The sequence below is a fragment of the Gobio gobio genome (assembly GCF_949357685.1).
Source record: "Gobio gobio genome assembly, chromosome: 9".
Taxonomy (NCBI): domain Eukaryota; kingdom Metazoa; phylum Chordata; class Actinopteri; order Cypriniformes; family Gobionidae; genus Gobio; species Gobio gobio.
In genome coordinates, this window is record NC_137115.1 from 40,305,982 (window position 1) to 40,323,529 (window position 17,548).

General features: G+C 38.1%; 1 protein-coding gene across 1 annotated transcript; it reads left to right on the forward strand.

The window, feature by feature from the left end:
- Positions 1–12,469: 12,469 nt before the first annotated feature.
- On the forward strand, positions 12,470–15,214 carry LOC307131738 (carbohydrate sulfotransferase 1; the record flags this gene model as incomplete). Its single annotated transcript, XM_079825573.1, has 2 exons — positions 12,470–12,611; positions 14,100–15,214. The coding sequence occupies exons 1-2, from the start codon at positions 12,473–12,475 to the stop codon at positions 15,212–15,214; spliced, it is 1,254 nt and encodes a 417-aa protein (XP_079681699.1). The 5' UTR covers positions 12,470–12,472.
- Positions 15,215–17,548: the final 2,334 nt, after the last annotated feature.

The following is a 17,548-nucleotide window of genomic DNA, read 5'->3' on the forward strand; positions in this document are numbered from 1 at the left end:
TGATTCTTTTAAGCTAGTAGATTTACCTGTGTTATTCAGTTCTGTGTCAGAGAGCGTGCATGGTTTTGGTGGACATGGCTGTGTCCGAAATCGCAGTAGTACACTCTAAATAAAAATGGCTAAATCAATCAATTAGCACTAAAAGTGGCTCATTGGCTTGTAATCATAGGGAAACCACTTTAAGTGCTAAATCTTTAAAGGTGCTATACAGCACATTTGTTAAAGGTCCTGTTCTTCGTGATCCCATTTTTCAAACTTTAGTTAGTGTGTAATGTTGCTGTTAGAGCATAAATAATACCTGTAAAATTATAAAGCTCAGAGTTCAATGCCAAGCGAGATATTTTATTTAACAGAAGTTCCCTTTCAAAGCCTACAGCGAACAGCCGGTTTGGACTACATCCCTGTACATCCTGCTTTAATGACGTCAGTAGAACGGTTTGTTGACAAACCTCCGCCCACAAGAATACGCAAAAAAGGGGGCGTGGTCTTGTTGCTCTCCCACGTGGAGAAGAGGAAGTGTTGCGTTTGTAGACTTGTAGAGTGTGTTTGTGTTACGGGTGTGCAGGCAGGAACAGGCAAAGACAGGTAGTAGAATACTCAAACAACGTTTAATACTACAGAAGACTCAAATAGAACACAGCAGCACACCATACATAACGTATACAAACAAGATCGGACAGAGACTGAAGGAATGGGAGGAACTTATATACAAACACAGATGACTAACTAACGAGGGGCACAGGTTATATAGATGAGGGTAACTAAACACAGCTGAACAGAACTAGACTAACGAGGGTAACTAAGGAAACAGAGAAAGTGGCGGGAAACATAGACAAAGGAACATGTGACCAGAATAAACAACATGACAGAAACACAGATATGTGACAGTTTGTCGCCATGTCGTCGAGACGCTGTTATTTTCATCCCGGAGTCAAATCACCTTTGTTTGGCCTTTCCAGGGACACTGTACTTTGAGCGCATGCATCTCCCCGTTATGGTAAGAGGCATGACCTTTCCGGGAAACGTGCGCTAAGCTGCTGTCGAATCACAACACGGGAACCGCTGGCACAATCAGAACTCATTACGTATTTCTGAAGGAGGGACTTCATAGAACAAGGAAATCATCAAGAGGTTTTTAGGACAGTGAAAACAGCAGTATACAGATAAGTAAATTGTGTGAAAAATACAGTTTTTTTACACGCGAAACATCTTGGCATCTTGGCAGCGTGTCATCGCGCGTCACTCCCGGATAACAGAAAATGGGCAAAAAGGCGGGACGTGGGCGGAGTTGAAGTGACGCAATGACTAACAGACAGCAGATAAATGGCTATCAACCTGTCACTCGAAGTGGCCACGCCCTTAATTTTTTTAATCCTTTCCCCAACTAAACTAAGAGACTAAGAGAGAGTTAGAGAACCTTTATAGAACGATACAGGGGCTTATAGCACCTTAACCACCCAAAAAGAATCGCTGAAGAACCACACTGGGCTTAACAGGTTCTTTATACGGTAGCGGTGCTATATAGCACCTCAACCACCCCAAAGAACCGCTGAAGAACCAGGTTTTTTTGTGTGTGTTGTGTAGGTCCTTATTTTGAATAAGTATTACTTCATGACCGCTAAAAAGTATGTTCTATAATATGAATGTGGGTAGTATGAATGTAATCTGGATGTACATTCGCCATGCTGTCATTATCATGTGACCTACCAATGTCAGTTGTGTCTTCACTGCCATAGAGTGGTGCAGGTATGACGTCATGTTGTAGGCCAACCGGCATCACACTGGCTCCCTCGACAAAAACCAATAGGATTTTTTCATTGGCTTTTGAATTATCGTAAAGAACAAGCTCTGTGATCAACAAAAGATAATTTTCGCAGATTAACAATGTTTTATAAATGCACTCGCCAGAAGTAAAAAGCTAGGTTATAAATTAACTACACCATGGTCCCACGACTTCAACGCACTGATCTATATAAATGATCTATAGATCAGTGCTTCAACGTCACACTGTAAAATCCAACAGTTGTTCTACTTTTTACAGTTGTAACACTTTTTAGTTAACTTTACTTAATGTATTAACTTAATTAAAAAAATCTAGTAATGTACTATTCACAAACTATACCTTGTTTACTCAGAAAACTCAAATTAAGATTAATTGATTGGTTTGAGTGCGATTTTGTCAAGCAAAAAATAAAACTCACCATTAAGGTGATCAGTGTTCCCTTTGGTTTGGCACTTTGAACATTGATATTATTTTAATTATCTTCCTTTTGATGCAGCGATGCAACAAGAAATCACAGTTAATTGCTTTCAAAGGAATAGAAGTAATAAACACTGTTAAAAACACCCTGTGAACTTTTTAATTGGGTTGATATATCCCTCTATATTTGTGACAATATCTTGTAATTGATCATGCTTGAGTCACACACACACTTCAACATTCAGCATCAAAAACACAACAATGGAAACAACAATACCAAGTCGAGAGTAAATCTAAAGTAAATTATCAAGTACTTTCTACAGTTCTTTTTTTATTACTATGTTATTACTTTAATTACTAGAACTCTTGTGTAAGTGAACTATACTAACTAAGCATTTGTTAGCACAACATACTATTTCACGTGACTTTTTTTTAAGGCAGTTTGAATGCTTTTTTTTAAAAGTAATTCTAACTAATTAGATTTTACAGTGCACCACCGCTAAACTTCTGACAACTCTTTCAGTTTTTATCTAAAACATTTTCCCTGAGAGTTTGAGTTAGAATTATTTGTAAGAGCATATTTATAAGCATAATGAGGCAAACAAAATAACGACTTTATTCAACAATTTCATTCTAGAATGTGCCAGTCTCCAATTCTGGGCCTTGAAAGTGTTAATTAAACTGCTGTCTATGGAGGGGTCAGAGAACTCTCGGGTTTATTCATTGTTTCTCTTTTCACTTTGGTCAGTTTGCACAGCAAAAGGTGCATAAAAAACAATAAAGGAGCTAACTGAACAGAATCTGAGGTAGCCCTTATTTTTTCCACTTACAAAAGAAAAAAAACTGACAAGGCACCTCTTGCCTAGGCCTACCTAGGCTACATATCTGACCTATCTGATCACAAAGTGCATAAAACAAACTAGTGCACAGTACAGTAGTAGGCTATTAGAAACAACATTAAGTTTTCTTTTGAAACAAAACAAACATCTTGAACACATTTGACCCATGAACATCTCAAAGTGCATAAAATAAAAAGTGCACAGTATTCACAACTATAACACACTGAGGGAACACATTTTAAATCACCACATGTGTGATTAGGGCATGCCTTTGTTACACATCCCACATTATATTGATGTAGGCTACAGTTACCCTGCTGACTTAGTGGGAGAAGTGACATTTTTTATTTTGAACGAGAGCAGTGACTTTAGGCTCGTCAGTTGGTAATGCAAGCCAAAGACATTGGTGGAGAGTAGCTACGGTCAGTCAGGGAGCAACGAGAGTTGCTTTTTACGTTGCAATTTTACGTTTCAGTGTTGAGAAAGACATATTGATAGTAATTTATCTAGGCTACCACCGGCATGCTCTGCATTGTTTGCGTGTTGCTAGGCTACGTGGTCTGTACTACTGTATGAATTTACGTAGGAATGTCCGGGACCATGGGCTGGGCCACTCGGAGGTTGCTTCTGGGCCGCATGTGGCAACATTATCCGGCTGCAATACCGGAGGCTGCACTTTCAGGACCGCATTTCTAGGACCCTATTTTTTTGTGACAGCGCCACCTACCGAATCAGAAAACCGCAATCCCAGGAACGCATTTCCAGGACCCTAGTTTTGGAGATCTGAAACAAGTGCCACCAAGGCAGTATTTTAACCCTTTTTTGTTGAGGTTTTTAAAGGTTTATTACACCCAAATACTGCTTTCTTTATTGCAATTAAATCTGGTTTCTAGGAATGTTGAGTAATTATTTGGTCCAAGTTGCATAATTGAATAACTCATCAAGTAAATAAACAATGGTATAGCCTTTTCAGTCAATCACATTTTCAAGTACAGAGGGAATACACAAGGATGACTCTGGGGTAGATTTAAGATTGTGTATATTTTATAAAATAATATATTGCAACATTTGAATTTAAACACACACAAAAACTAATTTGTTCATGACGTGAACCACATAGGAAGAACTTCATGGACAACGTCTTCACTGACTCCTAAGAGAGAGAAAGATAGAGAAGTTAATGAAATAAGGAACATTGAGTTGAACTTGTTCAACTCTCTAATTTTTTATTTCAAATTTAAATTTTTCAAATCTTAGTCACCACAGAGCACACACATTATATACAATACAAGATTATATCAATCTTCATACCAAATAATGTTCATATTACTGTTATTGCATACTGTTCAAAGATTTGGGTGAACAGGTTCTTGAAACATTCATGTCAATAAAGCGCATCAGAACCGAGAAAACATTTTTTATAGAGAAAGATGCAAGAAATCTGAATAGAAATAACATGTTATTTCTACAATAATATGACTTTTCCTGTCCTTTAAATATTTAAAGCACACATTGTGATGAATGCAGCAGCACTACCAACTGCTCTCCCCTCTTTTCAACAAGTTCATTTTATATAAATAAATAGACATAAATTAGGGTTCTAGGACTTGACCAATTAATTCATCTTTTGTTATACTTCTGCCTGCCCTGAGCTGTGTCCTTGAAAACACTTCATATAGAGTACAGTACACAATACATGACACAATCTAACACAATCTAAGTGGTATTTTAACAGTCAATTATTATGATGGCCTCTGTTATACCTGACTGAAAAACGTCATATGTCTCAATCAACATTATAAAACCATGCCAAAATGAAGAGACGTACTCTTAACATGTCATGTATTGTGTGGTAACGTTAATCAGGCTGACTTTTAACTTACTCTTAAAATGAAGAAAAAAACAACGAGTAACTAACAAGCTTTCACAACGAACGTAATACAGTTGTCTTAAGACACAATTGTGCTGTCACAAGAGTCAACACAAGCTTTCATGCAAGTTTAGTTAAACGAATGTGCTAACAATTCATTTACAGCACTATCTGTATGATAGCTAAGACTATTTAGCAAATCACGATCACTTTGGCTACGTTAACTTTCCAATGAAATGCATCACGATTGTTTTAATGTTAAAATAAAAACTGATTCACATGTGATTCTCACACTCTGATCGTCATCCATCTTTGCTGGTCCTCTAATTCGCTAGGTCAAAAAAAAACCTAGGGTCCTAGAAATGCGGTCCTAGGACTGCGTTCATGAAAAAGCAGCCTCCGGTTGTGCAGGCATATGCTACTCGCATGTGGCCTGCGGGCCGCCAATTGAATAGCCCTGTCTTACGGGTTTGGAACGACATGAGGGCGATTAGGCTATATGGCAGAATTGTTCTTTTTGGGTGAACTAACCCTTTAAAGGTCCCGTTTTTCATGTTTTTTTGAAGCTTTGATTGTGTTTACAGTGTGCAATATAACATGTGTTCATGTTTCGCGTGTAAAAAAACACAGTATTTTTCACACAATTTACTTATCTGTATACTGCTGTTTTCACTGTCCTCAAAACGGCTTGAAAGATTTCCCTGTTCTATGAAGTCCCTCCTTCAGAAACACATAACGAGTTCTGATTGTGCCCGCGGTTCCCGTGTTGTGATTCGACAGTAGCTTAGCGCACGCAGAGCGCATGTTACCGGAAAGGTCACGCCTCTTACCATAACGGGGATGCATGCGCTCAATGATCTCTAAGTACAGCGTCCCTGGGAAAGCCAAACAAAGGTGACTTGACTCCGGGATGAAAATAACAGCGTCTCGACGACATGGCAACAAACAAACTATACGAACGCAAACGAACGCAACAATTCATATTCTCCACGCGGGAGCAACAAGACCACGCCCCCCTTTTTCGCGTGTTCTTGTGGGCGGAGGTTAGTCGACATACTGCTCTACTGACGTAATTAAAGCAGGAAATACCAGGATGTAGTCCTAACCAGCCGTTCACTGTAGGCTTTGAAAGGGAACTTCTGTTAAATAAAATATCTCGCTTGGCATTGAACTTTGAGCTTTATAATTTTACAGGTATTATAAATGCTCTAACAGCAACATTACACACTAACTAAAGTTTGAAAAATGGGATCACGAAGAACAGGACCTTTAAGCAGCTTTCTGTTGTTTAAATGCACAGGGGAAAATAAAACCAATAATATATGAAAAACGATCGCTCTGTTCACACAAATAGCCTACTACATTTGTCAAAACTCGTCTATGACTTTAGACGAACTTCTATTTAGGCTATAATCCCGTCGACAGGATCCATTTGCTTGGCATATAGGCAATTTCATCACCATTTATCATCACTGCACGAAACAGATTGACCAATAAATTGGCTAATTCGAAATTCATTTATTTGTAGCCTATTTTCCACGACCACGAGACAGAAAGTCATCCGGTTTGAAACAACATGAAGGTGCATACCCGAAATTTAATTTTTGAGTGAACTCTAAATTACCTCGTTAGGTACAAGCGATAAACTGTTCAAAAAAGGAAAATCAAAAAGCAACTGGTTTGTAGTAGCCTACGTGAGGTACAAGCAACCAGATCGTGTCTTCCATGCTGCCCGTTTCAGAGCGCAGACAAACCAATGACAGAGGGAGAGAATACCCCACTGGTTATCCACGCGCGCTGCCCAGTGCCCACCCCCTTTTTCAGAAAGCCAACATTATCCATCTGTCACTTACAGACGCTCAGCACACGTATCATTTGGTTGATATAGGTGAGCTGACTCAAGAACCACAGGACTATCTGAATAGCAACTTTACTGGGTCGAGTCCATGCGCGTTTTATTGGGGAATATTGCAGCACATCGTGAATGGTAAGAGATCCGTGGATCGTCCTCTCGTCAGTGTCCGTTCCGATCTAAATTCTTTCATCAGGTTTTATAAATGTTGTGTGTCGGCCGTGAATAAGACTCGAAATACTGAACATACTAACTTCTATGCGGCAGATGCTTCTTTATACAGTCTCTCTCAGAGCTTGTGCAAGAAGTTGTTTCAGTGGAGGCTGTGAGACAAGTGATGCTCTTGACAGATGTGGCTGGACATATGAAAACTGCGAAAAGCTCAGTCCTGATTCTGATCCGTGACAAACTAATTTATGTATATCAGTAAGATGCTTGTAAAATATTGAATAAGTTATGTGTGTGATTAGAGTTTAAAAATCGTTTTATAAGTGTAATAATAGGCTATGAATAATAGCCTTATTAATTTTTAAATCAGTTAACAGGCTTATACAGATTTAAAAATATATGTAAAATATTCCAGCTATCAGACATTCTCTGGTGTCTATAAAAGTATCACAAACCAGACTAAACTGCACTGCCAGTCTTGTCTGGTCTCCAAATCTTCTGTTGGCTGGTTTTAGAGGGGTTTTGGGTCCTTTTCAGCAGGTTAGCCTTGGAAACCATGCATGAATTCTAACTTGATCTATCTTGATCTACCAGCTGAATGCAGATTAAACCTGCAAAAACGAAAACCATTTTAGGCTAGTAATGCACTATAGACATTTTGATGGTTATTTATTGAGCGGTACTGTATTTATGCTTTTTGGGATATTATGGATTTGTCGCTCACATTAATGTCTTGCCTATAGCTATATTGACCATAGACACAAACTAACCTTGAATAACACTGTGCCTGTAGATAGACACACATATAAATAACGTATTTTCATTCCTGCGATTCAGTTCAGAGTGGTCAAAAATGTGCTAGGTGGAGAACGTGTCAATATTTTTGCGGAACATTTTTTTGGGGGGCAGGATGTAAACTTTTATATTGCGATGAGTTTGAATTTTTTGTACTCCTAAGTATTCAAATATTTAATGAATTCTCTATCTACACAAGTGAAATCATGTCATCTTTGGAGACATTAACATGGTCGTAATGAGTTTTTAAAACAGAGTAATATAGACCTTTTTACAGCAGAGAAATGTGACATATGAATAGATATCAATTTTCTTCCAGTAGCACTCTCATGTCTGATGGTGCATGATTGTGCTGGTGCTTGATTGTGTTGGTCGATGTGGCTGGAGCGATTTTGTCAAAAGGCAAAGAAAGCTAATCGTAGCTCTGTGTGCACAGCACACTGATGGAAAAAAATGTTCCCCCTGCATTCCATATTTCCAATGTGGTAATCAGTTTGTTGACTGAAAAAGCAGAATTATAAAGAGAGTTTATTGTAAGAGACAAGCCTGAAAATCCCGTAAATGGTATAAGAGCTGCAGCGAATGAGGCTTTCAAGATCGCTGTGATTGAAGAGAGAAACACTGAATACTGCGGTCTAGATGCTGAAGTATATGATTCTTTTTTTATTCTTTTTATTATTATTTCAAGAGCCATCATAATGTGTTCTTTGCCTATTTCTTGTAAATGGAAGTGTAGTTATGTCAGAAAACATGAGAGTCGACCCAACCAGAGTTTCACAAAAATATGTCCAGCAGGTCACATACAGTTGTAAGATGAATAGATTCAATACATTGATCGTCACAGATACAAAACAATCTGATCAATCTCTTGATGGTGCTTGACTGTTTTAATAAAACAGCTCTCTTGTGCCAATAGCTGTATGTAACTGTCATTGTATACACTTAAAGGGGACCTATTATGCCCCTTTTTACTTTTAAGATGTAATTGTGACCATGGACCACAAAACCAGTCATAATGGTACATTTTTTTTACCATTATAGCTTTCCGTTGATACAAACATTACAACCTCTGGAATCTGAGGGTGTAAAAAAAATGTAAATATTGAGATTTTGTTTTTGTTGTTGTCCAAATTAAGTCCTTAGCAATGAATATTACTACTAATAATACATTTGTTGATATATTTATGGTAGGAAATTTACAAAATATCTTTATGGAACATGATCTTTACTTAATATCCTAATGATTTTTGGCATAAAAGAAAAAACGATAATTTTGACCCATACAATGTATTGTTGGCTATTACCACAAATATACCCGTGCGACTTATGACTGGTTTTATGGTCCAGGGTCACATGGTCACAAGTCTCAGTGTCCCCAGAATATGTCTGTGAAGATTCAGCTCAAAATACCCCACAGACCATGTATTATACCATGTTTTATATGCCCATTTTTGAGTGGAAAGAAAAACATGCTGTTTTCGTGCATGTAACTTTAAATGCAAATGTTCTGCTGCTCCCCCTATCCAGAAGAGGGCAGAGCCTTTACAGCTTGTGCCTTGGGTACAATCCCAAAAAACGAAAACATCTTTGTCGATCAGTCCATATGAAAGTTGGATGCCAGAAGGCGCGTCCCGTGAGTGTTAAACTAAGTTCTCTTTCATGTCGTCTTATTGCCCTTAGGTTATGTAAAAAACACAAAGTTCACATAAACACAATTGGTTATGTCTGTGAATGTAAATAGTAGGAAAGAAAGAAATTGCATGTTCATATTAGAGCTGTGTATTAAAGTGAAAGCAGCGTAATATACAGTACCTAATGCTATATATGCTGTTAATATGAATCAAACAACAAAAGGAAAACAGAAAATAACTCCCTGCTCTTGATTGAATAACTTTAGCAGCTTTAATAAGGCGAGGTCTGGACGAGGTCTATGCTAATAGGGCAGAGTCCATCAGCAGTTGTGGGCGGGGCCTGTGAAATGTGATGTCACACTACTAGAATCTGCAAACGACTTGTTTTGAGACAGTTCTTAAAAGAACCATTTTTCTTAGTTTGAAGAACATTTTGAAAATCTAAAGAACCCTGTACTATGAAGAACTTTTGTGGAATGGAAAGGTTCATGGATGTTAAAGGTTCTTCAAACATAAATGGCAATAAAGAACCTTTATTTTTGAGGGTATGTTTACACAAGTTTTCCACGTACAGGCGACACCATTGTCAAAACGATGTCCAATCACACGGATCTGCGAAAACGACTTTAAAACGCTGTATTTTGCTGCTAGGTCATAGAGTGGTGCAGGTATGACGTTGTTTTGTTGGGCCAACAGGCAGTTAGCATCGCACTGGTTCCCTAAACAAAAACCCAATAGGATTTTTCCATAGGCTTTTGGATTATCGCAAAAAACAAGCTCTGTGATCAACAAAAGTTTATGATACACGTTTTGTCCAGCAAGATAATTGTCACAGTTGAACACAACTTTTATGAATTTTGAAGCCTAAATGCAGTTGCCAGAAGTAAAAAGCGAAATGCAGGCTACACCATGGTCGCTCGACTTCAACGTCACCATCACTAAGCTTCCGACAACTCTAAAAATCTAAAAATATTTATCTAAAAATATTTTCCCAGAACGTTTGAGTTAGAGCACAATTATAAGCATAATGAGGCTGTAAAACCGGACTGAGTTTACCTGTTCGGAGTGATGACGTTTAATGTCTCCGACAGCCTCTGGAGTCCCATTTAGCCACTTGTTAGCAACCACCTTTTTCAAGACACGTAACAGCTTATAAAAAAATCATGTGGTAATACCGTACTGATGTATTTTATGTCGTAGAATGAAACGTGAAAGTGTTTGGAGCTTGTGTTCACCACAGACCTTATTTCAGCTATTTAACCAAAATCCCATAAAAAAAACCCCCATTGACTTCAAGACGATGGAACCGGAAGTGCTAAAATGCTAACTTTCCGCGTGTTGGCCTACAAAGTGATACCTGCACCACTCTATTAGATGACGATGAAACACTATAGGCAGAACATGTAATATGCATATGCATATGCGTTTTTGTTGTTTACACAGAGACGGTTTTCAAAAACTTGCACTTTGAAACCCGTTTTCAAAAGTTTGTGTTTTCACTTTTCAGGCACCCAAAACGCCGTTGTCGTGTAAATGAACAATCAAAATATATTTTTTAAAAATGTTTTAGTTGAAAACGGTGTCGTGTAAACAGCCCCTAAGAGTGTACCGCAGTGTTGACTAACCCCTATCAGGGACAAATGAAGAGCACATGGAAACCACCTCATTGAATGCTCAATTAGCAGGCCAGCAAGAGCTTTTTCATGCAAAGTTCAAGGAACCTGAGGCAACCGACATGGCTGTTCAATGATAAGGAGTTTGTTGAGTGCTTGATTGTCATATCAGTAAATTATTCCCTAACAATGTGTTTGAAATTCTGAAAACGTCCAAAATTTCCATGCTACATTTTTTCTGACATGGCTGTTAATTTATATTAGCTGCAGACGAGAATATGTGCTTCTTACTTTTCTTCCTAGAAAATCACTGATACCACAGAGCATATTAATTCACGGAATAACAGAGAAAATTGTACTTGGAGGCCATCACTGCCAATTTTGTGCCACCTATGATTGATGAAATGGTTTTTAAGGGCTGACTCAAGAGAAACATGTGGCAACATACATCACAGCTGAAATAGGCACTGCATTATTTAAGATGGTATTTTTCATCGATTTGAAGAGAAATGAGACTGTGATGAGAGGCACAGAATATGTTGCAGATATTGCATTTCTAATAGCAACAGCGTGAACTGCAAACTGCAGAAACACATTGATTTGGAGCGATATTGGGCAATTCGAAAGGGGAGCGTTTTTTTTAGACCAACTAGCTTGGGTGTGACTAACACTGAGATGCCATTCTAAAAGTTTTGAATTGAATTTTATGCATTCAAAGGTAGAGGAATTCACACTATTGTTTTGAAGCTGATTCTAATGGACTTCCACCTCACTAGTCTCACAGAAGCAGATCTTTGACAAAACAACGTAAGGTCTAGTCCACATCACAGCTTACTGTGGCCAGTGTTAATTTATGATCACTGAGATACTATTAGTTTTTTATGTTTAATATTTTACATTTTCATTTTATGTAAAGCAACATGTCAACGTTTTTGCTCTTATACCACAATGATAGAATAATAGGCAAAATATTTGAATGATTTTAGATGTATCAACTTGGTACCTTGTAAACACATTTGTTTGCTAGGCTCATAAAAAAATATTCTGCTGACAACTATTAAAAAGCAATGCATATCACACTAGACCAGGTGACAGAAATGGCCACCTTTTTACTGTGGTTTAGGTTGCGGTTTTGCACTTATTTAAATATGGAAATAGTATGGTAACAGGGCCAAGTAGACTCCTTTGTGATTGTGAGAATGATCAAATGTGTAAAATATATAATAAAGTCTCAATTCCAAACAACTCCCACATTGATAATGCATCTCACATCTGCCTATTGTAATGAAACTCCACAAGCACTCAGTTTAATGATTACCAAATGCAAAGCAGACACACTATTTGCAATTTGGTGAGTACTTAGCACAAATCTTCTTTTTTTTAAAAGTGTAATCCTTCCTGAATGCTATATAGGTTATTATAGTAAATAAAAGCCATGCAAAATAAAAGTAATTGTGCTTATGCTTTCCTCACAGAGTGAAGAATGTGATGGTGACGGAGCAGTATGGAGTGCTCGTGGAAGACTCTACTGCTGCTCGTGTGCACATCCTTGGGGGTGCAGTACACTGCCATCCGCTCCCTACATGACTCCTTCAGTGGCCCATGCCAAGATTCCGCCCACTGCCAAGGACGACAGGGTAAAGGTGAGTCACTGTCCTGTAACATGAACATTAGATTTTCTCAATGACATTTACCATTGTACGAGCTTCCTGCAGAATGGTACTGTCACTCTCAGAATGGAAAATGAAAATTGAAAGTGAAAATGTGTGGTTTTTATTCAAAGTGTATAAGGTTTACAATACCCTACTGGTGGATTTTATTTACATCTTTTTTTATTAACAAATCAACGAGGTTTTCCACTATCTGGGGCAGTTCCTTAAGAAATATTCTAGATATTTAATAACCGTTTTGATCTGCAATCATTTTTTTTACTTTTAGTAAGTATTAGCAATAATGTATTCTGTTAATTTTGCAATGTCTTGTGGTTAGTTGTTTAGAAGATGTCACACTTTAAAGCACCCAATGTTGTTAGAAAAAATTAAATCATATGATGGTAGCAAAATTCCAAATGATGATTCAAATGTATTTCCATTTTGTTCATTTTCGTGCCATTGTGTTATTATGATTAATCTTAGAATTATTCAAATTAAAGCATCTGAGCTTGACCAGAACATATATCTGAAACACCTTTTATAGGAATATTTCTGCAAACTTTGACACGGGGAGTTTTGAAAGCCACAGAGCTCAAAAACTGCATAGCAGCAATGACCCATCTGCGATGCGTCCTCAATTTCATCTGCATTCAAGTCCAAGTGCCAGGATGCATTTTTAGACACAGTTTAAGCCCTCCATTAAATTATAGTTTGCATAGAGACTTAAATTCAATTAAAATTCATGTTTGGTTATGGATGTAGCTTTAGCTGGTTTGACAAGATTATCCTGAAGGTTCCGAATGGCATTCTTTCTATAGGCTTATCTCTCTCAGGTCATCACTTCTGTAATGAGTGAGTTTGTAAGGAAGGAAATTAGCAAAGAACTGTTAGAAATGCAACCTGGAAATTCCCCCCTCATTCGCTGTAAGGAGCGAGAGATGGAATATCAATAATTAATTCTACAATTATCTCATCATTAATCTAGCGTAATATGTCCTCATGGACCAGCTGTTTGCACTTCCAGCAAGCGTCGAATCACACAACCTAATGTGCCACGCGCAATCAGTCTCTCATCAGCCGTAATTACAAGTGTTATCAGTCTCTCCCACCCTCCTGCTATATATAGTAATTGTTAATTTTGAACAAAAGTCACATCATCTTTTTTCATATGTGAAGAAATGCAGTCATTGTTCATATTTCAGAAATGATTACCATTGCAGAAGGAGGCAATCAAAGTCTTCAAAAAAATATTATTATTGCTGTACATTTTCTCTCTGCCATGAGAATAGGTTTCTGAATTGCACTTTATTAAAGTTTTTGTTAAATTTAAACCCAAACCAAAGCTCCAAGTATTTTCTTACCCAAATAACCGATTGATTATAGATGAAGCTGAACTAATTGGGTCTTTTGTGGCCCTATAATGTTCTCTGTGGTTTCAGAGCGCCGTATTATCTCACTTTCTCGACTTCTCTTCCCCAGAGCAGAGATGGAAATCTCTCTGCGATGTCTCTGCTGAGACCAGCGCTGCCACCGCTCGGAAGCACATCCTTCTGTTTGCACAAACCCGTAGTGGCTCCTCCTTTACTGGACAAATTTTCAATCAACATCCTGGCATGTTTTACGTTTTTGAGCCTCTTTATCATGTGCAACAGGCCTTTACCAATTCTAGTAGCCGCCTTCAAAGAGCTTTGGATGGCAGAGCTCTTCTGGGGGCCTACCGAGACCTACTACTCAATCTCTACAACTGTGACTTCAGCTTCCTCGAGAGCTACATTCGCCCTGAACCACAGGATCACATGACTGGGGCCTTTTTCCGCCGCAGCTCCAGCCACGCCCTGTGCACGCCGCCTGTCTGCCAGGAGGGTGGCGAGGAGATTCTAGCAGGGCAACCGGATGAAGCCTGGTGCCCGAAAAAGTGCCAGGCGCTGAACCTCACTCTAGCCTCTCAGGCTTGCCAAGCACGAAGCCACGTGGCCATAAAAACAGTTCGTATCCCAGAGGTAGGCGACCTACGCACGCTGTCAGAAGACCCCCGTTTGGATTTGAGAATCATCCATTTGGTGAGAGACCCCAGAGCCATTCTCGCCTCCCGCATGACTGCGTTTGCTGGCAAATTCAGAGCCTGGAAGATCTGGAACGCCACTGGCCGACAACCGCGGTACGTGGACCTGACGCAGATAACAAGAACGTGCAGAGATATTGAGTATTCTGTGGAGACCGGCTTGCAGAAACCCACATGGCTGAGGGGGAGGTATCTATTGGTGCGTTATGAAGACTTGGCCTTGAATCCTGAGGAAAAGGTCAAGGAGATATACCGATTTCTGGGGCTGGACCTGCATCAAAATGTTCTCACATGGATTGCCCATAACACCAATGGCACTGTCCCATCCTCTTCATATTGGAACTATAAGTACTCCACCACAAGGGACTCTAAAGCCACAGCTCAGAGTTGGAGAGTACATCTGAACTTTGACATTGTTAAGACAGTTCAGTCTCTGTGTAACAGAACTCTTGCTCTACTAGGCTATAAGCTTATCCAGTCTGTAGATGAACTGAGGAATATAACAGAAAGTTTAATGGAGCCTAGGACATAGTGAAGTTAACTACTTATTCATTTAGAAGACACTTTTATCCAAAGCGACTTATATTGCTCTCAATGTATTCATTGAACTAAACAGGGCTCACAGGTCCATCATTTGATTACATAATATTGTGTTAATTGCTTTTCATATTTTGCATAAAATTTGCATACATGCATGTAAATGCATGCAACATTATGGATACTACTTTGGGGGAAATTTAGCTCATGAATAATAATCATGTTATGATTATGATGCTTGGTAACTTTCCTTAAAGGGATCATTTGCCCAAAAATGAAAATCATTTTCTCACCCTCATGTTTTTCCAAACCTTTATGACTTTATTTATTTTTTTATTTCATGCAAAAGAAGTTAGTAGTAACACAAATTTTTGGTTACCAACATTTTTCAAAATATCTTATTTTGGATCATACAGGTTTGAAAACATTATGACAGAATTTTCATTTTTGGATGCACTATCCCTTTAAGCGCCCGGCCACATAAATACTTAATATTCATGAGCCAGGACTTTAGAATAGTATGATGCAAAAAGAGCATCCATGCCTATCATTTTCAGCTTTGTAAATGTGCATTGATTTGACCAAAGAACCACTACCGACAAAAGCACAGCAGACTTGCCAGTGACAAAACATGCCAAAGCTGGTCAAATGAAGAGCATGTGTCATCTGGACGAGCCCATAAATGGCCTTAAGTATGAATGTTGATCAGCGAACATGTTCTTACAAACCCATAAACAGTCAAAGCAGAGATCTAAAATGACTAAAATGCCACTCAACGCCATTGAAAACCCTTTTTCCAGCAAAGTCCATAATAAAATCAAGTCAGCATAGTTATTCATTTTGAATCACTGGCAGACAGTTCAATGCGTTCCCATCCACTGAAGTCCTCAAATTATCCCAACTTCAAAAATGATCTCTCTCTGATGGCATTTGAGAATTTGTAAATCAATGTCAGGGATTATTTCTAAGTGCAGGGTCAACATTGGGAAACGCACTTTGGAGCTATGGAGTCACTTTGCAATTTGTGGATAACATATGAAACTATACAAATCAAAATCCTGATTTAATTAATATGCTATCTCCTGTTCACAGGGCCCCCTTGAGCTTGAGCATTTGGCGTCAGCCCATTTGATCCCTTGGGTTATAATGTGGCTCTGCTAATTACTGTTTTAGTTCATACCATGGATTAAATTACTAAATCAATGAATACATCATATTTTGGAAGGCGGGGCTCAAATACCAATACTTAAATTCTCAAATTGTTTTGAGAAGAGAAATACAGATATTATGAGGCGTAGGAATATGGAATTGTGCCTTTAGCCTTAAAATACTCTTGAATTTCATGATATCTTGGTAACTTTGTGTTGTTGTTCATGTCATCATGTCAATTAAGCAATTCATTAATTCTATGTGAATAATGCCATGATTTTGGACAAATGCTGTGTAAACTGTTACTCATCTCAGGTATATGATGATTAAATGCAATTCTTCAGCCGCACTGCCAGTTAATAAATATGAAGAGAAAAGAGAAAATCTATGGGGAAATAAATTATTCCTCATTATACCTTTATTTTGTTTCAGTCCTTCAGAATCGGTGGTACATAATGATACATAATGTGTTTGTTTCATTTAATTATTTATTTACGACAAATTATTTATTTATGAATAAAGGTACATAATTATGCAGGACACTGCAACTGGTGTAGCAGTATTAATGATTGGTTTTGAATGCTGATTTGTCTAGCATATATGCTTTCTATGTCTACACATAAACACACTGACCTGCCTTTTTATTAATAATAAAGCAGGAGTGGTGACAAATAGAAATGAATTGGAAGCATTGGTTTTGATGTAGGTGTTTGTTGCTTCTGTATGGTATTTTCTATGGACTGCTATTCTCATCAGTTTTACTTTCTTTTAATACTTGACATTTGTGATGTTCTGCTGAGGCTGGAGCATTTGGTGAAGTGCTGATTTCAACGTCAGCAGTCCAGCTTCAGCTTGGAAACCAAAAAAGTGATTGCCAAGGGATATGGTCATGGTTCAGACTCTCTTTTTGTCAGTTATTTTTGTTTTCAAAGCAAGGATGCCATGGCAGTAACATACAGTAGGCCTAACCTATTTAGTGGATATCTATCTATCTATCTATCTAGAAGCTGAAAGCAGCGGCAGTTTTGGGGAAGGAATGAAGTAGGCTATATGCATTGAAGTCACAATATACAATATAGGTAGGTGTATATCCGTTATATAGTTATATATCATTAAAATACATCATTTAAATACACATTCATCTTTCCAGCAGTGAAGTACCCCTTTAAATATTGTAATT